At 36.2% G+C, this 20,296-nt stretch overlaps 1 protein-coding gene across 1 annotated transcript in view; it reads left to right on the forward strand.

Annotated features, from left to right (window-relative positions):
- Positions 1–20,296, forward strand: part of DNAH6 (dynein, axonemal, heavy chain 6) — a 337,022-nt gene that overhangs the window by 17,547 nt on the left and 299,179 nt on the right. The window contains exons 3-4 of the mRNA XM_011925684.1: positions 2,586–2,759; positions 5,893–6,155. Coding sequence (XP_011781074.1) covers positions 2,586–2,759; positions 5,893–6,155 — 437 coding nt within the window. The remainder of the gene's footprint in view (positions 1–2,585; positions 2,760–5,892; positions 6,156–20,296) is intronic.

Here is a 20,296-nt window from a genome sequence, read left to right on the forward strand (position 1 = left end):
TGCCTCAGCCTCCCGAGTAGCTGGGACTACAGGCGCCCGCCACCTCACCCGGCTAGTTTTTTGTATTTTTTAGTAGAGATGGGGTTTCACCGTGTGGCTCAAGCCTGTAATCCCAGCACTTTGGGAGGCCAAGACGGGCAGATCACGAGGTCAGGAGATCGAGACCTGTAATTTTTTTAACGTTCATTTTAGGTTCAGGGATATATGTACAGATTTGTTACATAGGTAAACTGATGTCATGGGGATTTGTTGTGCAGATTATTTCATCTCCCAGGTACCAAGTGTAGTACACAATAGTTGTTTTTTCTGTTCCTCTCCCTCCTCCCACCCTCCTCCCTCAAGTAGACTCCAGTGTCAGTTGTACCTCTCTTTTTGTTCATGTGTTCTCATCATTTGGCTCTCACTTATAAGTGAGAAAATGTGATATTTGGTTTTCTGTTGCTAAGTATGATGACCTCAAGCTCCATCTGTATTCCTGTGAGGAACATGATCTTGTTCTTTTTTATGGCTGTGCAGTATTTCATGATGTATATATATCACATTTTCTTTATCCAGTCTACCAATAATGGGCATTTAGATTGATTCCATGTCTTTGCTATTGTGAATAGTGCTGCAGTGAACATATACATGTATGTGTCTTTATGGTAGATCAATTTATATTCCTTTAGGTATATACCCAGTAGTGGGATTGCTGGCTTGAATGGGAGTTCTGCTTTTAGCTATTAGGGAATCACCACACTGCTTTCCACAATGGTTGTTATTTTTTATTTTAATTTTTTATTATTTTATTTTTCATGTTACAAATAAATACATCTAGCTTTTTACACTTAGTGGTGGCACAGTATCTGATTGTATGAATACTCCATAATTTTCTATTATTTTTTATTTTTTAGTAATAGCCATTCTGACCGGTGTGAGATGTGAGATGGTATCTCATTGTGGTTTTGATTTGCATTTCTCTAATGATCAGTGATATTGAGCTTTTTTTCATATGCTTGTTGGCTATGTCTGTGTCTTCTTTTGAAAAGTGTCTATTCATGTACTTTGCCCACTTTTTAATGGGCTTGTTTTTTGCTTTTGTTTTTGTAGATCTGTTTACATTTATTGTAGATTCTGGATATTAGACCTTCAAAGATGCATATCTTACAAATATTTTCTTCCATTCTGTAGGTTGTTTTTTCACTCTATTGATAGTTTCTTTAGCTATGCAGAAGTTCTTAAGTTTAATTAGATCCCACTTGTTAATTTTTTATTTTGTTGCAATTGCTTTTGGTATCTTCGTCATGAAATCTTTGCCAATTCCTGTGTTCAGAATGGTCTTGCCTAGTTATCTTCCAGGGATTTAATAGTTTGGGATTTTACAATTATATCTTTAATTCATCTTGAGTTAATTTTTGTATATGGTGTAAGGAAAGGGCCTATTTTCAGTCTTCTGCATATGGGTAGCCAGTTATCCCAGTACCATTTATTGAATAGGGAGTCCTTTCTCTATTGCTTGTTTTTGTCAACTTTGTCAAAGATGACATGGTTGTATGTGTGCAGCCTTATTTTTGGGCTCTCTGTTCTGTTCTGTTGGTCTACATGTCTGTTTTAGCACCAGTACCATGCTGTTTTGGTTACTGTAGCCCTGTAGTATAGTTTGAAGTCAGGTAACGTGGTGCCTCCAGGGTTCTTCTTTATGCTTAGGATTGCCTTGGCTATTCAGGCTCCTTTTTGGTTCCATATGAATTTTAAGATAATTTTTTCTAGTTCTGTGAATAATGTCATTTGTAATTTGATAAGAGTAGCCTTATATCTGTAAATTGCTTTACACAGTATGGTGATTTTAATGATACTGATTCTTCCTATCATGGAGAGCATGAAATGTTTTTCATTTCTTTGTGTCATCTGTGATTTCTTTGAGCACTGCTTTGTAATTTGGCTCAAAAGGGATTTTTATCTAAAACCAAATGCAATTTAACTGAAAAGTTAACTGCAGTTTACTTAATCTCAAGCCTTTTTTTCTTAGCCCAGTATATGAGAGACTAGCTATTATGATAAACTCATAATGCTTAGTAACAAAAAGCCGTTATAATGAATTCTTCACTTTATTATGTTAAAAGCTGGGGTTTTATTGCCGTAATTTTCAGTTGGATAGCCTAAGATACTGCCACCTATTTTTTTAGATCTTCAATAAGTTATGGCTATGAGAAGTGATTGATGATTTAGAGAACTAATGATTTTGGTGGGAGAATTGTGCACTTCTTCCCATAGTAGCAGTATTAGTAAATGATGGGGGTTTATAATGGACAATTAGGGAGTATATGATTTCATACTTCTGAGCCTTTTCTGTTGTAATTTATTCTTGCAAGTATTCGTTGATAATTTCAAGTATAAAATTAATGGAAGCTAGGTAGAAAAGTCTTACTCAAGCAATAGGCCAGAGAGAGGCAATGGTGGTAGTTAACTATTAGGACTGTGTCTTTGATAGGAAATTAATCCAAGGAGATCAATTTCCAACAGGAGAAAGAGTCCAAAGGTAGTGAAAAATAAAAGAAGTTTATACGAATGTTTAAAAGATTAACATGTCTCTCTATTTCCCAAAGCCAGTGCTAAAAGTCTACCAACATCGTAAGCAGCCAGAATACATACATGAACAGAACCGACTTCCGATAAGGACTGCCGGACTCCTTAAACGCCCAGTAAGCATAGCAGAAAAAAGTTTTGTCACATCATCTACTCAGATTCTTGAGCATCAAGATGCTGTGAAAAAAATGCAGGTATAATATTAAACTACTTAACTGATTCTTTTAACTTAATTTGGTTTTGTATAGATTTGCTAACATGCTTTTAACTCATAAGAATAGAAGCAAAGTCATTTTCTATAAGGTTGCATAATGAGTTTGGGAAATACAACATTTCTTCATTCTTCCTGTTTAAGGAAAACTCTTACAATGGAAGAAAATCATAAAGGAAACTTTCAGCATCTGTATGTTGCCTTCTGACCTTCTCTTACATGATAAAGAAGACATAATAATATTTTGAATGTTATTATAACTTTTTTGAAATTTTCATCATTTTTACCAAAACTGGTAATCTTTGAAGACCCTGGTGAAGGGCAATAAAATGGAGATGAAGCCAGCTAGAGAGACAATTTGTGTAGCTGGTGAGAGTTGTAGAGTGGGGAAGTTGTGTTGAAAGCCATAAAGAAATGGTAGCTCGGGGAAGAAATCACCAGAGCTTGCCTTTAAATGAATATCTCTAGATAATTAAAGAAAAAAAAACAGTAAGGGGAGAAAATGTGAAAGGCATACCTGCAGTAAAGATACCAGTAGAGCCAAGATTTCTCTGAGCTTTTGGTTGAGAGGATAACTTTGACAGTCACACATTTGAGTGCTGGTTTGGGTCCAAGCATTGGATTAGAACTGCCAGACGTGCACAGTTGAGGACAAGTTCTGTCCTCAAGGATTTCAGAGTCTAGAGGTAGGTAGGTGGACAAATGAACACTCAACACAGTGGGGTATAAGAGCTCTCCTTGGTTGTTTAAGGTACAAAATAATGAAAAACTAAATAAAAGGGACTCTTACACCTGGTCGTTGGGGGGCCAGTCAGTGAATAAAAAGCCACCTTTGGGAGTTGCACTAAGCTGAGAAGAATGAGTGGAAAGTTAATGGGATAGATAAGATGAGAGAGATGGGAGCTCGAGAAGAAAATAGATGAGCAGGAGCTTACTTTGGGTTTGGGTGAGATCATCCTGAAAGAATGAAATCATATGATGAACTAGATGGAATTATAAAGCCTCAGTTACTATGGTGTCTGTGAAGGGGAGCCAGAGGGAGCTCTTTCTCCAGAAAAGATCTGAGCCAAGAAAGGTTTAATTGCCTGTGAATTAATTCATTTGGCATAAAGAGTGCTTCAAAAATTTGAATTTAAAGAAAAGGAGAGAATGTGTGTAGACATCTGGGATAAAAGTGGGACTGAAAAGGAATCTCAGGTTGTGAGCTGTGCTTCCTGGTTGTAGCTGTCACTCAGTGAAGAACTCAGTAAAGAGTTAGGAATTAAAGAGAAATATGGAAAAGGGGATGTGTTACATAAAATAAGAAAGGTATTTATTCTGAGAAAAAGGTAATTTTTTCAGAAATTGATTTATCAGAATGAGTTTCAAATAGAAATGCAACAAGGAGGATTTCCTGGGAGATAAAGGAAGGCAGGCAGGAAAGGAACTTGGAGGCCTCTGTTAATTAAGGAAGAAATTGACTTATCAAATTGGACTGAGCATCCATCAGAGAAGAGTACTACATTGTACAGTTTATGAATAAATGCTTTCTTTATTTCCCACCCCCAAATCTGAACCTATGTTACTGCTGAAGATGTAAATCACATTTTCCCACTGAGTTACATAATGAGAAATTAGGGCTCAGAGGAAAATATGTAACCCTGTTATGGAAGAAGTCTTCCACTTAGAATGCAATAAGACTTTTTAAAGATTAGAACAAATAAAATAAATGCATTTTTCTGTTAAAACAGTAACACTTTAGTCTCATAAAAATACTAAAGTGGACTAGCCCTTGTTGAAACATTGAGATAAGGTGATGTGTGTTTTCTCTGGTTCAGGTTTGGCCTATTCATTCTCAGAAGAGAACAGTGTTATTGCTGCCATCCCTGGCCAAGAAGTCAAAGACACACATTTTACCTTTTAAGTTCAAAGATGTGTTTCCTTCAGCTCTGAACTTGTTAGGCTTCTCTCAAACTGCTATTGAACAGGGTATATTTAATCAGAGTTGGGGTATAATGTTCCCCGTGAGTACAGATTTTCTGGAGAAGTCGTTCCACAGAGCTTGTAGTAATAAATCCCTGCAGAAATGGCAGCCTCTGCCAGCTATGTTAATAGGCAATAAAATACTCATGCGTATATTTACAGTAGTTATTCAACAAAGCAGGTCTACTATGGTGACTCTTATCTTAAAGCCAGTTACTCCTATACGGCCAGAGAGGCAAGGTGATGACCTTTGGAGTTAGTGTCAAATTTCTTGAAACACAGTGATTAACCTCCTCCATGGGAGGAACAGATGTGAGTGATGCCACCTAAGTTTTTTGGCGGGGTGTGAGTGGCACTGAGAGCACAGACAGTGAAGCCCAGAGAGTAGAGCAAAGCTGGAGTGTGTGGGCATGGCGCGGTGGGTGGGACTCAGCCTTGCTGCTCCAAGTGTAGTCCATGGTCAGCAGGATCCAAACCCCTGAGAGCAGGTTAGAAAGGCAGAATCTCAGGTTCCACCCTAGTTGTACTGAATCAAAATCTGCATTTTAGTAAGAACCCCAGGTAATTCACTGCACATTTAAAGTTTGAGAAGCACTGGCCTAAAGAACAGGCAATATTAGTTGATAAAATCAGTGCTTCTCTAAGGCTATTGCATAGTGATTCTCAATACTCAATATAACCACCCCTCATATTCACAAAGAAGTAAAGTTATTATGAGTTATGATAGCAGCTGTCCAAGACTTCACTCACTGAAGAGCATCAAGGCGGTCAGAACAGAGGGGGAGGTTGGGAGGAAAGGCCCCAGAAAAGATAGATGCAGAGCAAGTAAGCAAGGAGGGAAGAGGGTTCCCATGGACATCAAAGACCTGGTAATATTTTGATGCGATAAACATTGAGTTAAAGGAGAGGAGAAGGCAATGGAAGCTGAAACTGGGACTGCTTTGTGGAAGAAGAATGGGTATCTGGATAGGGAGTCCTGAGAAGGAATATGACTGCCTAACAATAGTTTGAAAATTTTCAGTGCCAAAATGCTTGCCTTTGAGCTCTAGACATCTCATGCAATATGGCATTAGTCCTTGAAGGTAATGTTTTGTCGCTCTTGTGTGTGTGTGCAAAGACTCATTTTTTGTTTTTCAAAAATTGGCTTTGTTTAGATTCATCAGCCCTATGTTGAGGTGTTCTCTCCCTCTCCTCCTAAACTGCCATGTAGCAGTACTGGAAAAAGAGATCTCTTCAGGACTAGGTCTTTAGCTTACCCTAAGTACACTTTCCACGACCGAGAAGAAGTTGTTAAAGCCAACATTCGGGATCCCTTGGAAATCATTAAAATAATACGTGAAAATGAACATCTTGGATTTCTTTATGTGATCCCTGCAGTGCCAAGATCATCCATTGAATATGATACATATAATCTAAAGTGAGTTCTTTTTTATGATGCAATTTCTTTAACATAAAAATTACAAATAAGATTGCACATATTATTCATAATTGATGGGATATTAATGATAGTGATATCAAATATAATTTTGGTTATTCAATGATAAATGAATCCTAATCACAACAATTTTATATTTTTTCATGAATTTCCCTTTATCTATTTAGAAACATTATCTATCTTATCTGCACTATTGAGCTTCTCGTATATTTATGTAACGTTATGCCATATATTTTTAATCAGTATTACAAATGTATTTTTGATATTTTATGATTACTGAGGAAAGAGGATGGCAATATATAAAAGGTAGATGAACCACGATTTGTTTTTCATGTTACTTCATCTTTGCTTTATAGAGTAGAAATAAGGATTGTTTAATAAAATGAGCTTGATAACTTAGGGATTCATATAGATGAATAATATATACACACTTACTTTCTGTCGTTGCCACACATTTGTTGTTGATATAATTGAAAGTCACATAATTGTGAGTCTGAAAGTTGCTTTAAAGTGCACTACAACAGATAATAGTAGAACTTAAAGATGATACTGGCTTTCCTCTGTTATTTAGTTGGGCTGACAGCTGTTCTTGAGACAGTCTTTTCTTGATGGTGATAAGTTTAGCTTCACCACCGAATTTATTGAGCTACCTTCCCCATTCACGGCTCTCTTATTCTCCCTTATTCAGCACCATAGTTTCAATTGAGAAGATGACACTGAGGGCAGCTCTCCTGCTGCAGAAAATGGGTAGAGAAGAAAAACGTTTTAATCAAAATTTAAAATGACAGATTTGTTGTAAATCTTAAAGAGCTTAACAGGAGTGAGCAATAACTTGTAGGAAGAACAGAAATGCTTATGAAAATGCAATTGTTCAGCAAAATTTGTTGAGCATGATCTCTGTAGCAGGAACTGTTTTACGTGCTTGAGACACATTAGTAAACCATATCAAAATTGTTGCCCTCATGGAACTGACATTTTAGCAGAGGATGGCAATAATAAACCACACGTGAGTAAATTACATAGAATACTAAAATGTGATAAGTATTGGAGGAAAAAAATAGAGGCAAAGAGGATTGGGAGTGCTGGGGAAGAGGTTGTGAATTAACTGGGGTGATCAGGGTGGGCCTTATTGAGAAGCTGTCATTTGAACAAGGACTTGATAGAGAAGAAATGAATTATGTGGTGGTGCAGTTATGAGCATTCCAGGCAGCAGGAAAATGAATACAAACGTCCTGAACTGGGAGCAGACCTGGCATGCTCAAGGGGCAAAGAGGAGGCTGGTGTGACTACAGTAGAGTGAACAAGAGATAAAGGATATATCTATAACACAAGACCTTGTTGGCTACAACAATGGAGAACCATGGAAGGATTTTGGACAGAAAAGTGTCATGATCTGATTTACATTTTTAAAGGAACCATTCTGGCTGCTGTGTGAAGAATAGGCTTTGAGGAAACAAGGGTTGAAAAAGGAAGACAAATTGAAGGCCGTAGATGCTCAAGCAAGAAAGAGACCGGGGATGATGATGAAGTGGTAAGAAATAGGTCTGCTTCTGAAAACAATTTGAAGGTGAAACCAATGGGCTGTCTTAACAGACATTATGTAGGGTAGACAACCAGAAAGAAGGAGTACAGGATGAGTTTAATGATCCAGTTGTCTGAGCAAGAGGGGTAGAGTTGCTATTGACTGTGAACCCTGAAAATCTGAGACAGTTCTCAGTTAATTTAGAAAGTTTATTTTGCTAAGATCATGGATGCGTACCCATGACACAGCTTCAGGAGGTTCTGATGACATAACATGTGCCCAAGGTAGTAGGGGCACAGCTTGGCTTTATACATTTTAGGGAGACATGAGACATCAATTAATATGTGTAAGATGTACATGGGTTCAGTCTGGAAGAGTGGGACAACTCAAGGCCAAGATGAAAAAACTCAAAGCGAGGAGGGGGCTGCCAGGTCATAGGTAGATAAGAGACATTCCTTTGAGTTTCTGATTAGCCTTTCCAAATGAAGCAATGAGATATGCATTTATCCCAGTGAGCACAGGGGTCACTTTAAATAGAATGGGAGGCAGGTTTGCCCTTAGCAGTTCCCAGCCTGACTTTTATCTTTAGTTTAGTGATTTTGGGGCCCCAAGATTTATTTTCTTTTTACAGCTGAGACATGGAAGACTGAATGGAGCAGAATCATCAGGGAAAAATACTTGTTTGGGTTCGGATACATTAATTTTGGGATGTCAAAAGGAGAAGAGATGGTAGACGAAGGAGAATTGGGGTAAAAAAGAGACTTTTTCCAACATGAGAGAATTCATTTTTTTTAAGATGGAAGAATTAACATACAATGTAATTTAAAGCCCTTCAATTAAAAAAAAACCCTTAATAGTATTGTCATTCCTACCACTACTTTACTCCCTTTTATAGTTCTTTGTAAGTTTTTGGTGAAGAACTTGTAGATCTTAAGTGGAAACTGATGGAAAGTGGGTTATTTGGTGATTTTAAAACATAATTCTTGATTCATATGTGAAAAATATTTTCATAGTTTTCTCTTCAAGAAAAAAAAAATCATCTAATAACCCAGATATCAAAGGGTGCTATTTGTGATGTTCATTTTCCACTGTGAGAAGAGCCAAATTTTGCCCCATGTAGAACTGATTCTCATCTACTTACCAGCACAAGCTAAAGGATTGAAGAGGAGACTGAAAACTGCTTTTGTTCAGTTCTGGAGATTCATTTCTAGACTATTGAGCACTTCTACTAGGGAGATTGAGTTGATATTTTATGCTTTTTGAACTCACAGAAGTGACACTTAATAGTAATATGTAAGGTCTTATTTAAAAAGATATTTTGGGCCGGGTGCGGTGGCTCAAGCCTGTAATCCCAGCACTTTGGGAGGCCGAGACGGGCGGATCACGAGGTCAGGAGATCGAGACCATCCTGGCTCTTAAAAAAAATACAAAAAACTAGCCGGGTGAAGTGGCGGGCGCCTGTAGTCCCAGCTACTCGGGAGGCTGAGGCAGGAGAATGGCGTAAACCCAGGAGGCAGAGCTTGCAGTGAGCTGAGATCTGGCCACTGCACTCCAGCCTGGGCGACAGAGCGAGACTCTGTCTCAAAAAATAAATAAATAAATAAAAATAAAAATAAAAAGATATTTTGGAATCATGGTTTATCATTGGTTTATCATGGTTTATCATTATTACATTTTAGGGTTTGATGTTAAATTTTCCTCCCTAACTTGAACTTGAAATATCATAAACCTTGTGAGTAAAGACAATAATTTGGATGCTATGGAGTTGGCAGCAGCTAAACTGGAAGTTAAACGTAGTATATACTGTGTCAACAAGATGAGGTCATGTTATGCCAAACTCCTTTTAAAAGTAACGTGATAAAATAACTGTAAGGCTGTGAGTTTGCTGTTGAAGAATGTCTTCACTACCCAACAAATGTGGTGAAGCTGTGGAAGCATTTTTTTATAATCTTTCAGTCTAGAGCAATAATCTGTCTCTCTGATAAGTCTACTGATTTTTTTCCAGAAAAATATGTGAACAAAATGCAAAATAATGCTTCTCAATATAGAACTGAGTAAAGGTGAAATTGCGATCTAAACTGTAGAAATCATTTAAAGTTGCACTTGTTATAGCAAAAATGTTTTTGAAACAATATGTCATGCTATTGCTGAAGCACCTATGGCAAGATATGCTTAGAGAGAAAATAGAATAAGTTATAAGTTATTTGCAAAATTCGCTTATTAACTAACTCTATGCACATCACTATAAAGTGTGCTGACAGGTATTTTGCTTTAATCACAAATGTGCAATGCAGGTATCAGTGTTTGCCATAAATACAGTACACATATGAGAAAAATATGCTTGACAATTTTTTTCCAGTTATCACTAAAAACCTGTGCTATAGAAGATTTTTTTCATTTAGTTGTGAGCAGGGATTTAGACTGCAAAAGGCATATAGGAATCAGTAGTGTCTGAGCACTTAGCTGTGTTCAGCAAGAAAGGTTTGCCCTGCTCACAGACAACATTCACATACAATAGTAAACCTCTCATTTTTGACTTAGCATTGACAGAGAGTGAAAATTATAGATCTCCTCAAATCAAGGATACTAACTGTATACTTTTCCATGGTCATACAGTGCAATAGCAAGTAAAAGATTTTATTTTGATCATGAAATATGCAGGAAATGAAGAGTAAGATTTAAAACATTTTGTGAAACTAATAATACTAATAAAGACCATTTCTATGATTTTAGGGGGCTTACTCAAGGGTCATGTCTTAGAGATATGTTTAATATTTTGAGTAGATAACCTATCACGTTGGTGCCAAAATATTTTGAAGATAAGAATACAACACTGGGATTTTGGGCTGACTGAATTCTAGTGTATATGACAAATGTACCTTAGGACAGATTTGGCTCTTTCCAGCCTCTTATGATTTTACTAGTTGGAGGAAAATAATTGATCACGTCTTAGTGGGCATATCTATCCAAAAATCATATTTAAACTCAAAAACCTGAGAAGATATTTTCAATCCAAATTTAACCAAAGAGCTGATAAGAATTTGTTTACTTCCATTTTCTAAATTGAAACACTCAGCCTTGCAGCTTTATAGCATAATGTACTTGTTGGCTTACCATCTGATTTAGTGCTAAAAGCAGACTCCAGTGAAATGATCAGAAACTCTGGATCCATAGATTGTCTAGAGGTCCAGAACTATGTGATAGAAGTTCTAGTTACATGGTCTCATTTCCAAAGAACTAAGGTTGTTAACATCTTTTAGTTTTTTAAAAAAATTACAACGGGGAAAAGGAACTAGCTGTGTGTGAACCCTCATCTGTGGCTCACACTACCCATCATTCAGGTGGCTAAAGAGAAACTTGTTACTAATTTTTTAAAATTATGGCTTATATTTATTATTTTAAAATTTGCAATGAGACCTTCCCAAAATTTACGTAAAACTGATGGTCTGAGTGAGTATCAAATGCCCAGTCAGTGGTTCCAGATGCTAAGTGTTAAACACAGCTATAAAGCAAAGCTTCCCAAGGAGAGAACCGCAGCCAAGCAAGTGACTTCCGGTGTGCCCTAATTGTTTATGGTGGTAAAAACTTATTTTTTAAAAAAGATGCAATTACTCAGAAATTTACCAAGGGTGAAATTTTGTTTTTCTAATATTTGTATGATTACCTCGTTAAACTTCCTGAATTCAGAAAATATTTCCATGAGTAAGACTGTGTAGCCCCCTCTGCCAGAGAGCAGCTCTGTAGTGGGAACACAACACAGCCTCTGCCACCTTCCTGTTGAACCATCCCACTGAGTTTGATTGTCACTGTAGACACTTCCTTTAGGTTTCTAAGACAAACTCAGTTTATCAGCAAAACTCTTTGTTTTGTGTATGTGAGAAACACAAAGAAATCCTTGTTCAGTTTTTTAAAATTTCATTTGCTTTTTTTTTATGTTTTCCTATTGACACATTAAGTGTTCCTAAAAAAAATAAGCAATTAGATGTTTCTGATTATTTTTTCTGTCCTTTCTTTCCTCCTTTCCTCTTGTTTCGTTTTTGATGTTACCAACTCAAAAAAATCTGAAGTTTAATTGAATTTCATAATGAATTGTTTTTAAAACTTAAAAAATTGTTTTTCAAAGCTGAATTTTCAAATTCAACTTGGGAAATGTAATGTTTAAAATGGTTCTCATGATTTTTTAGACACTGTTGTGGATTTGAACCTAAAGAAAGATTATTAAGTGGAATAGAATAACATATTAAGCATTAGAAATAACATTTCTTTATTAGAAAACATATTCTAATAAAATTACCTTGGTAAAGAGCACTGTAGGCTTTTGTAATTTTCAAAGATGTTTTTGATCCTATATGAATGTAAGGTTTATTTTTTTTAAAAATGTATACTTTTACGTCTTAAATTAATGAAACCTATATACCAATACTTTATATTTTCTTACCACATCATTGAATTTTTAAAACATTTTAAATCATTTGCTGATGTTAAGGTCTACAATTCTCTTAAATGCTTTATGGTAATATGGATTTAATTTTGACAGATACTTATCTTTTTGCTCATTTATAAGGAAAGTTTTCTGTTAAAGCTAGAAAACTATCAGATCTATATGGCAAACACAGCAGTCAAAAGAGATGAGAAATTAGGCAGCATAATTAAGCTTATCTCAAACTTAGATTTCTAAACTACAGTAATAGACCTGTCCTTTTGCCTAAATATCTTATTTGTATAAAAATGTTACCAGATTAATCAGTGGTGTCAAACAAGTTATTTCAACACCTTATCAGAAATACCCACCCCACCCAGAAAAGGGTTTGAACTTTTAAAAGCATTACGAGAACAAAATATGAAACAAATTTCTGTTTTTAGATTAGTATCAGCTAAAGAAGCTCAGGAAGCTAGGAGTGCAAGAGCATATAATATCTAACATCAGAATGAATCACTGTTGTAGAACTGTGATTTTACCAGCTTGTGTGGAAGGTTTTTATACTACTTGGAACCAGAAAAGCGAAAAAAAAATCAATAACATTATTAGTAGACCAACATATTAGATGATATAGATGATCATAATCCAAGACATTATTTAAAGTTTTATTGCAATATTTACTTGCATATTGATGAATCTATGGACATTAGTAACTGCTAGACAGCACTATTTAGAGTCTCTGAGGTGAAATGTCTGGAAGAACTTTGTTTAGAAAGAAGAAAAAAAAATCTCTGGGGATTAAATATTCAAGGCAAATGAGATATTATGAAAATACTTCTTAAAAATGTTTGTTACAACCAAAGTTTACTCTGATAACACTGATATTCAAGTAATATTTTATTTGCAGAGGGACTTCCATATGTAAATGGTTTCCTAAAATTATGAATTACGAATTTTAAAATATTGTCAAAATGATGTCTATGATAAAATCCAAGCTGTCAACCACATAATCATTTGTTTTTAGCTTTCTACAAAAAAAAATGAGAAAAGAATACTATTTTTTGTTGTTTCATAGTTAAGTGCATTGGCAATCCAAAGGATGAGTTTTATCAAGAATTGGGAAGTATTTTGCAAGTGATTTAACTTTGCAGATTTAGTAAAGGTTAGTTCTTGGCTACACACCTGGGTTGCTTAATTGACATTTGACCACCTGAATAGCTTAACTGAAAAATTATAGCAGCTACCAGGGAGTATAATAACACTTACTGACAAAAATTAGGAATTGACAGCAAAAATTCGACTTGGGAAATGTAATGTTTAAAATGGTTCTCATGATTTTTTAGTTGTGGATTTGAACCTAAAGAAAGATTATTAAGTCAAATAGAATAACATCTGTCTTTCTTTGAGAGAAATCTTCACCATTGTTTCTAAAAATCATTACAAGAAATGTCAACACTGCATCAAAGAAAGACAAGTAACAACTGTTAGAGTTAAAGAATGGTGGTACTTTTGGTGAATAATTTCAAGAGAACAAGTTATCCAAATTTTGGCTAGTGGAAAAGGGAGTTTTTATATATCAGAGACTAAACAATAAATAAATCATCTTCTGCCATTTGCTGCCTGCTACTTTTACAAAGTTTCTTAGGAGTGGCGACTATCAAGAACTTGGACAGATCATTCATCATGTCTTGATTAGACATGAGGTAGCTACTTCAAAAAAGTTATGGTCACAGCTGTGGTTGCTTATGAGCTAGACATAATTGGAAGTTTTATCAAATTAAATATTATATCCCTAATTTGGGATAATTATGTCCCAAATTAAAAATTATATAATCCCACATATTATGTGCATTGTGTTTAGTCATACTATATAAAGAAATTGTAGTTAATGTCTTCACCAAGCCCCTGCAGTTTATATCTGTGTGCCTTATAAAATGTTATCATTGCATGGATTTTATAACATTCAAAGTTTGAGAAGCATTGTTCTAGAGGATTGTAGAACGATTTTCTCCTGCATGAGAATCTGACCTTTGGCTAACACCACAGCTCTGTACCACTGACAACCTAAACAGAGTAAAATGTTGATTGTTTATAGGCAACATTGCTTATGATAAAAATGACATCGATTAGTAAATTATAGCTGCATTGGGAGGAACTAAGAAAGAATTATAAATACCTTATGGGGAGTCATAACTTTTGACTTTCCATAATTCAAATTATTTTTTTTTCTGAGCATGTGCCCTGGAGGAACACTGAAATCTGTGCTTATGGGGTTATTGCAAGAGATGTTGGCTCCTGTGAGTAATAAGGCTTTTAGGCCAGAGTGGCTTTCATATCCACTCAATGTGGATCTCATCTTTTTGCATCTGAGTTGACACCTAGGGAGAAGATAGCTCCCAGGTGGCTATTAGACTGCTGCAAGGACTCCAATGGGGAAGTAACATCTGATGCTGCTCTGATGGCAATAAGTGGTTCCTGTCCCAGATTTTTCTGATTAGATGAATGCCAAAAAGAAGTATATGAAAGTCTTGTGAGTTTTAACATTTAGTTGGATCTAAGAAGACCCCTGGTGAGGCGTATTAAAGTATTTCTTTTTCAGGCTAGTGTAAAAGGACCCACTGTTGATATTAGATAATTCTCTCCCTAGTAGATGATAGATGTTTTTCATATCTATGTAACCCTTCACCTCACCGTTATTTCAATTATATAAATTAACATTTTGCTGTTTTTTGTTTTGGCCTTTGAAATACAAACTTACATTGGTAAGGAACTGTGGGTGCTTTTATAAGGCATAGTGGGGTACTAAGTCTTTACGATGTTAATGGGTGAGTACTGCCACGTGATAGTGTTAACACCAACTATAGTGTATGCCAAATCTTGTTCTAAATGTTTTATATGTATTAGCTCATTTAATCTCCACAGCAACTCTTAAGGTAGGTGGGGTTGATATACCCATTTTACAAATGATGAAAATCACAGAGTTAAGTTCACATAGCTAGTGAGTCATGGAGCTGAGATTCAGATTATTTGGATTTTAGAACCCAAGTCCTCATGCACGCCACTTAATATACTCATCCTCATAATGACAACTACCCCTGCATTTGTGTCACACACACTGTGTTAGGCATTGTGCGAAGTGCTTTCAGTACATTAGTCTTCTTTCTTCCTCATAAACATCCTATTAGAATGACATTATCTATAGTGGAAAGATAAGAAAATTGAGGTATAGATTAACGACTTTTCTATTTGATATTGTTTTGTGATTTGAAGGTAGGAAATTCAGAGTAATGTCTGATACTCCCATCTTTCAATTCTATGATTTCATTCTCTGTGCAATGTCAAGTTTAAAGCTATTAAAATATAACAGATAGTTCAGATTGTATGGCAGAGCCTTCCCCAAAATCTGAACATCTTTTGGGTCCACAGAATGCCTAAAACAGGACACCATGTCTCCTATACCTCAGTGTTTCCCAGTGTGTCTTTCCAAGAACATTAGATCTAAATGATTCTAATTGATAGGTGGTTAACAGATGTGTTCTGTGATCATGTAAATTTGAGAAACTTTGTTAAGTCAGTAGTTGGGATTAGGATTCTGGTTAGAATCTTTGAAACACAGGTACATGACTTGAGATATTAGAACTGTATCAACTTCTTCTCTAAGCTCAGGACATGTTCCTTCTGAACAACTAATTTTGTTCTCTGGTTGTTTTTAAACTTGTTAAAAGTACTTTTTAGGCAGCTTTTAAAATTTCACACTAGAGCTATTTTATCCTTTAAATTGTATTACTATTTAGTGGCCAAGAACAGAAAACACAGATGCCAGCTTAAAACCTTCTGAAGTAGAGGCATTCTAGTTTATGTGTGAAATTCTAATTATTTTTTTAAAACTTTAGAATGAGGTATATATATTACATAATAAGGAACAGATCATTCTGAAGCCATATTATCAAAAAAACCTCACCAGGTTTTCTAACACAATGGCAGTTTTCTTAGGCTAATCTATGAAGACATTTAAATCTATTAAGTCAAATTTGAGTCAGCAAGTGGAAACACTTTGGATTTTCATTTGGAATAATCAAAAACCCTCCTTCTGGTTAATCAAACCAGAAATAAAACAAACATTTCTCTTCCCTGGTTTACGTTAGATCTATTTTTTCCCCAATACTAGTAAAAGCCAAGCATTGGTTAGATCTAGACTCCAGATTGTCTCCCTACCCTTCCTTCAAACACATGCACACACAAACATACATGCACACACATCCTGGCACTGCTCTGGAGCTATGGTGATTTAGTGAATGATGGTTTCATTTCATACAAAAATCTGAAGAACCTAGAGCAATAGCTCTTAGCCTTAGCTGCTCAATAGAATCACCCAGGCTGTACTTCCAGTTACTTGTGATTTATCTGATCAGTCTGTGGTGGAGCCTGAGCAACAGCTTTTCTTTAAAACTTGCCAGTTGATTCTAAGATTCAATCACAGTTATGCCTCATGGACCTAGAGCACCTTTTCTCAAGCCTTAAAAGACTTGCTAAAACACAGATGGTTAAACCCCTAGATGATTTAACAGGCCTAGGGTGGAGCCTGAGAATGTGCAATTCCCACGTAGTGCTCATGCTGCTCTTCCAAGGACCATACATTGAGAAACATTGACCCTAAAGCATTCTCCTAGTGATGAAACTTGGAAGTTTCCTCTTAGTTTTGCTCTTGTTTAATTTTCCAGGTAGAAAGGAGTTCTTTACCAGATATTTTGCCATCTTTGGTTAATCAAACCAGAAATAAAGCAAGCATTTCTCTTCCCCTGGTTAGGTTAGATCTAGTCTCATATTGAGTCATGGCAAGGACCATCATCAAACAGATTGAGGTTGGTAAATGCAGAACTCAGGAAGTGGCCTGTTTCTTCCCAGGCACTTGCTTGCTTACCTTTATTCAATGAATACACCCAAATCATAATACTTAAAACCATGTAATAATGAAAATAGACAACTTAGAGTTGTATAGGGCCACAAGAGCTTATCTAATTCAGCCTTAAAGCAGGTAAGGAATAACTCTTTCTTGTAGAAATCAGAAATTTGAAAGAAGCAGGAGGTAACAGGGAACGAAGACAGATATATGCATTCAAGCATGGCCTAAGATGAATATGATGAAGAAATCAGCCTAAGTAAAGAGGATGATTTGTGTGGACAGAGAAGGAACTAATGTGAAACAGGCAGCCACAAATACCTGGGAGAATAACTTGGATTTAATGACAGGAGCAATAAGAGGCTATTCAAGGTTCCTGAGCACAACAGTCACATGAGGCAAACTATGTTTCTGCAGTATTAGTCTGGTAGATTGGTTTAAGGATGAGTAGAAGCATTTCCAATCACTGCAGTGTATAACAGATGGAACTGCTATTTGAAATAACATCACATTGAGGTTTTATTGTTTTGGAAGTCAATGAATTGATTTCAGGAGGAGAAAAAATTTTTTAAACCCCAGAGGGGTTCTAAGCCCCAAAGTAGGTTTACTTTGAGTTATATCTGAAATGAATAATAATAATAGGACAATGATTGACCTACCACAAGGGCCCCAAAATTCTCTAAGTTCATATGGTTATCTCACATGAAACACACATACTTTTAGAAATTAATAGAAGTCTTGAAGTCTAAGTTTCATTTAAGATGGATACAGACAGGTTCTACTGTAAAATAATTTGACAAGGGACCCTTTGATCTTCGCTGAGCAGCAAGAAAGCACTACATATATTTTTTCCAATTATGAGATAGTAGAGCATAGTTAAATATAATTTTATTTGAGACGTCCATCTCAATCTAATTGGTTAACTATCCAAGGATCTCTAGTTAACTAGATCCTAAAGTCATCTTCTTTATCTGAAAAGTAGGAATTTTATAACATAACACTTGAATTTTTAAAAAGTTTTCTTTTTGTTTCTTAAAGGAAGCCTACTTTTTCTGATTATCTCCTCAAAGAAAGGTCTTAGTGGAACAAACATCCAAAACCACACTCTAGGAGGCAGCTGAAGTTTGATCCTGAGTGCTAAGAAATGCTGAGGGGGCAGTCATCATCATAGGAGTTGTGGTCCAACTAAACTCCTAAAATGGATCAACACTTCAGGCAGAGCATGTAGAGCAAAACACGCCAGTCCAAGGAGTAGATCTGGGAGATGACCTCTCAGTAATGAACTGGAAAGTCTAAGAATAAGATCACAGAGAAATGTGCATACACTCTCTTTTATGCAAATCTTTTCCTGACCCTGTGGCCCCTTCTACCTACCGACTGGATTGGGCCTGAAGGAAGTCCCTGTTGATCTTTGGAAAAATAATTCCATTAGAGTAGCAGGAAACAAAACCGTTTTTCAGGAACTCTAAGAAGGAATTGATAAGGTGGATGTGGCCATTGACACACACCATTATAAAGGAAACTTAAGAAGAAAAGTGTGGGATTTTAGTTAAGTAGGTGGAAGGGTCAAGAAAAGATTTTCTATATGCTAAAGGGACATTCTGCACACTTTTAGATGTGGAGGAAAAGAAACAAAAAAACTAGGGAGAGTTAGAGAAAAGCGAGGTGAAACCTCTCCATCTCCATTTGGAGGAAAGCATGAGAGAAACAATCAGGTGGAAAAAACATGGTATGTTGAACTTCAAGTGAAGATATGAGAGGGAGCTTGCCTTGTCTTCACATTTTTTTTGTTGTTTGTTTTGAAATAAAGTTTGGTGGTTCACAAACATTATTGTGTATCGCAGTCACCCAGGCATCTCCCTATCCTTGAGTCTTGGAATACATAAAGATCCTGATTCTGCGTTGGACTCAGAAATCTGGATTCTTAATAAGCACCCCAGATGATTTTGATGATGATGATCCAACCTTTGAAAGGGCTCTCGTGTGTTCAGTTTTCAATGAGCAGTAGAGATGTGTAAAGAAGGAAAAGACTTGGGGGCTTAAGAATGACGTTCTGCGATAAGAAGAGATTTAAAAAGAATTTCTATAAATTTCTATAAATAAAAAGAATTTCTAAGTGACACTGAGTGCCAAGTTAGAATTCAACATCATGGACCACAGCTACCATCTTCTAGAAGGGCCATCACTAGCAGATAGATTGCACAGAGCAAGTTTTCCAGACATGCACCAGGGCCGTGGTCAGCAATTTATTCTTGTTTTTAAATTGCTTTGATGCCTGATGTTAATGAAACATCTGAAGTTGATTACAATTTCAGTGGCAAATTGAAGTTTTACATTTAGAGAGAATCACCCCAAGAATACCCTAATTATATCTTCAGCTATTGACAATGAGAAAAGGAAAAACATGTGAAATGTATTCCATATTCCTCAGCAGGCCTGTGCAATACCTGGCATTTTTCCAGACATTTCTGAGGTGAGTTAATTGGAACACAGACAAAAAGTCAGATAGTGGAATCAGGTAAAAGCCGAGCAGGTTGAAGGTTTTCCGTGGCAGCCCTGAAGTTGGACTATTCCTCTCTGACTTCGCACAGCACCATCAGCCCCCCAATATCTCCTTGCACGCTCACATGAACAGTTCTTGGTTTGGGTTTGCTTTCATTCTCGTCCCGTGTGCCATAATTTAAAAAATATTTTTGTTATTCAGTTTTATTAAAATGAAAATAGAAATTAAAAACTAAAAATGATTTATACCAGTGGTTCTTACTCTTTTATTAACAGACCCAAAACAGAATTTTGTTCCAGTGTCTTAAAAACTGATCATACATATATACATGAATTTTCCATAAAACAGTTTCAGGGATTTCACAAATAACCTGACAGCTGCGTTAAAGGGCTGTGGCCCAGACGTGGTGGCTCGCGCCTGTGATCCCAACACTTTGGGAGTCTGAGGCAGGGAGATCACTTGAGGTTAGCAGTTCGAGACCAGCCTGGTCAACATGGTGAAACCCTATCTCTGAAAATACAAAAATTAGCCAGGCATGGTGGCGGGCACCTGTAATCCCACTTACTCCAGAGACTGAGGCAGGAGAATCTCTTGAACCCAGGAGGAAGAGGTTGCAGTGAGCCGAGTTCACATGGCTGCATTCCATCCTGGGCAACAGAGTGAGACTCCATCTCAAAGATAATCATAATAATAGTAGTAGTAGAAATAAAATAAAATAAATAAAATAAAATAAAATAAATAGGACCGTGGACTCCAGGTTCAGAATGTAGAGCCAAGA

This window comes from Colobus angolensis, unplaced genomic scaffold, assembly GCF_000951035.1.
Source record: "Colobus angolensis palliatus isolate OR3802 unplaced genomic scaffold, Cang.pa_1.0 Scaffold118, whole genome shotgun sequence".
NCBI classification, from domain to species: Eukaryota; Metazoa; Chordata; class Mammalia; order Primates; family Cercopithecidae; genus Colobus; species Colobus angolensis.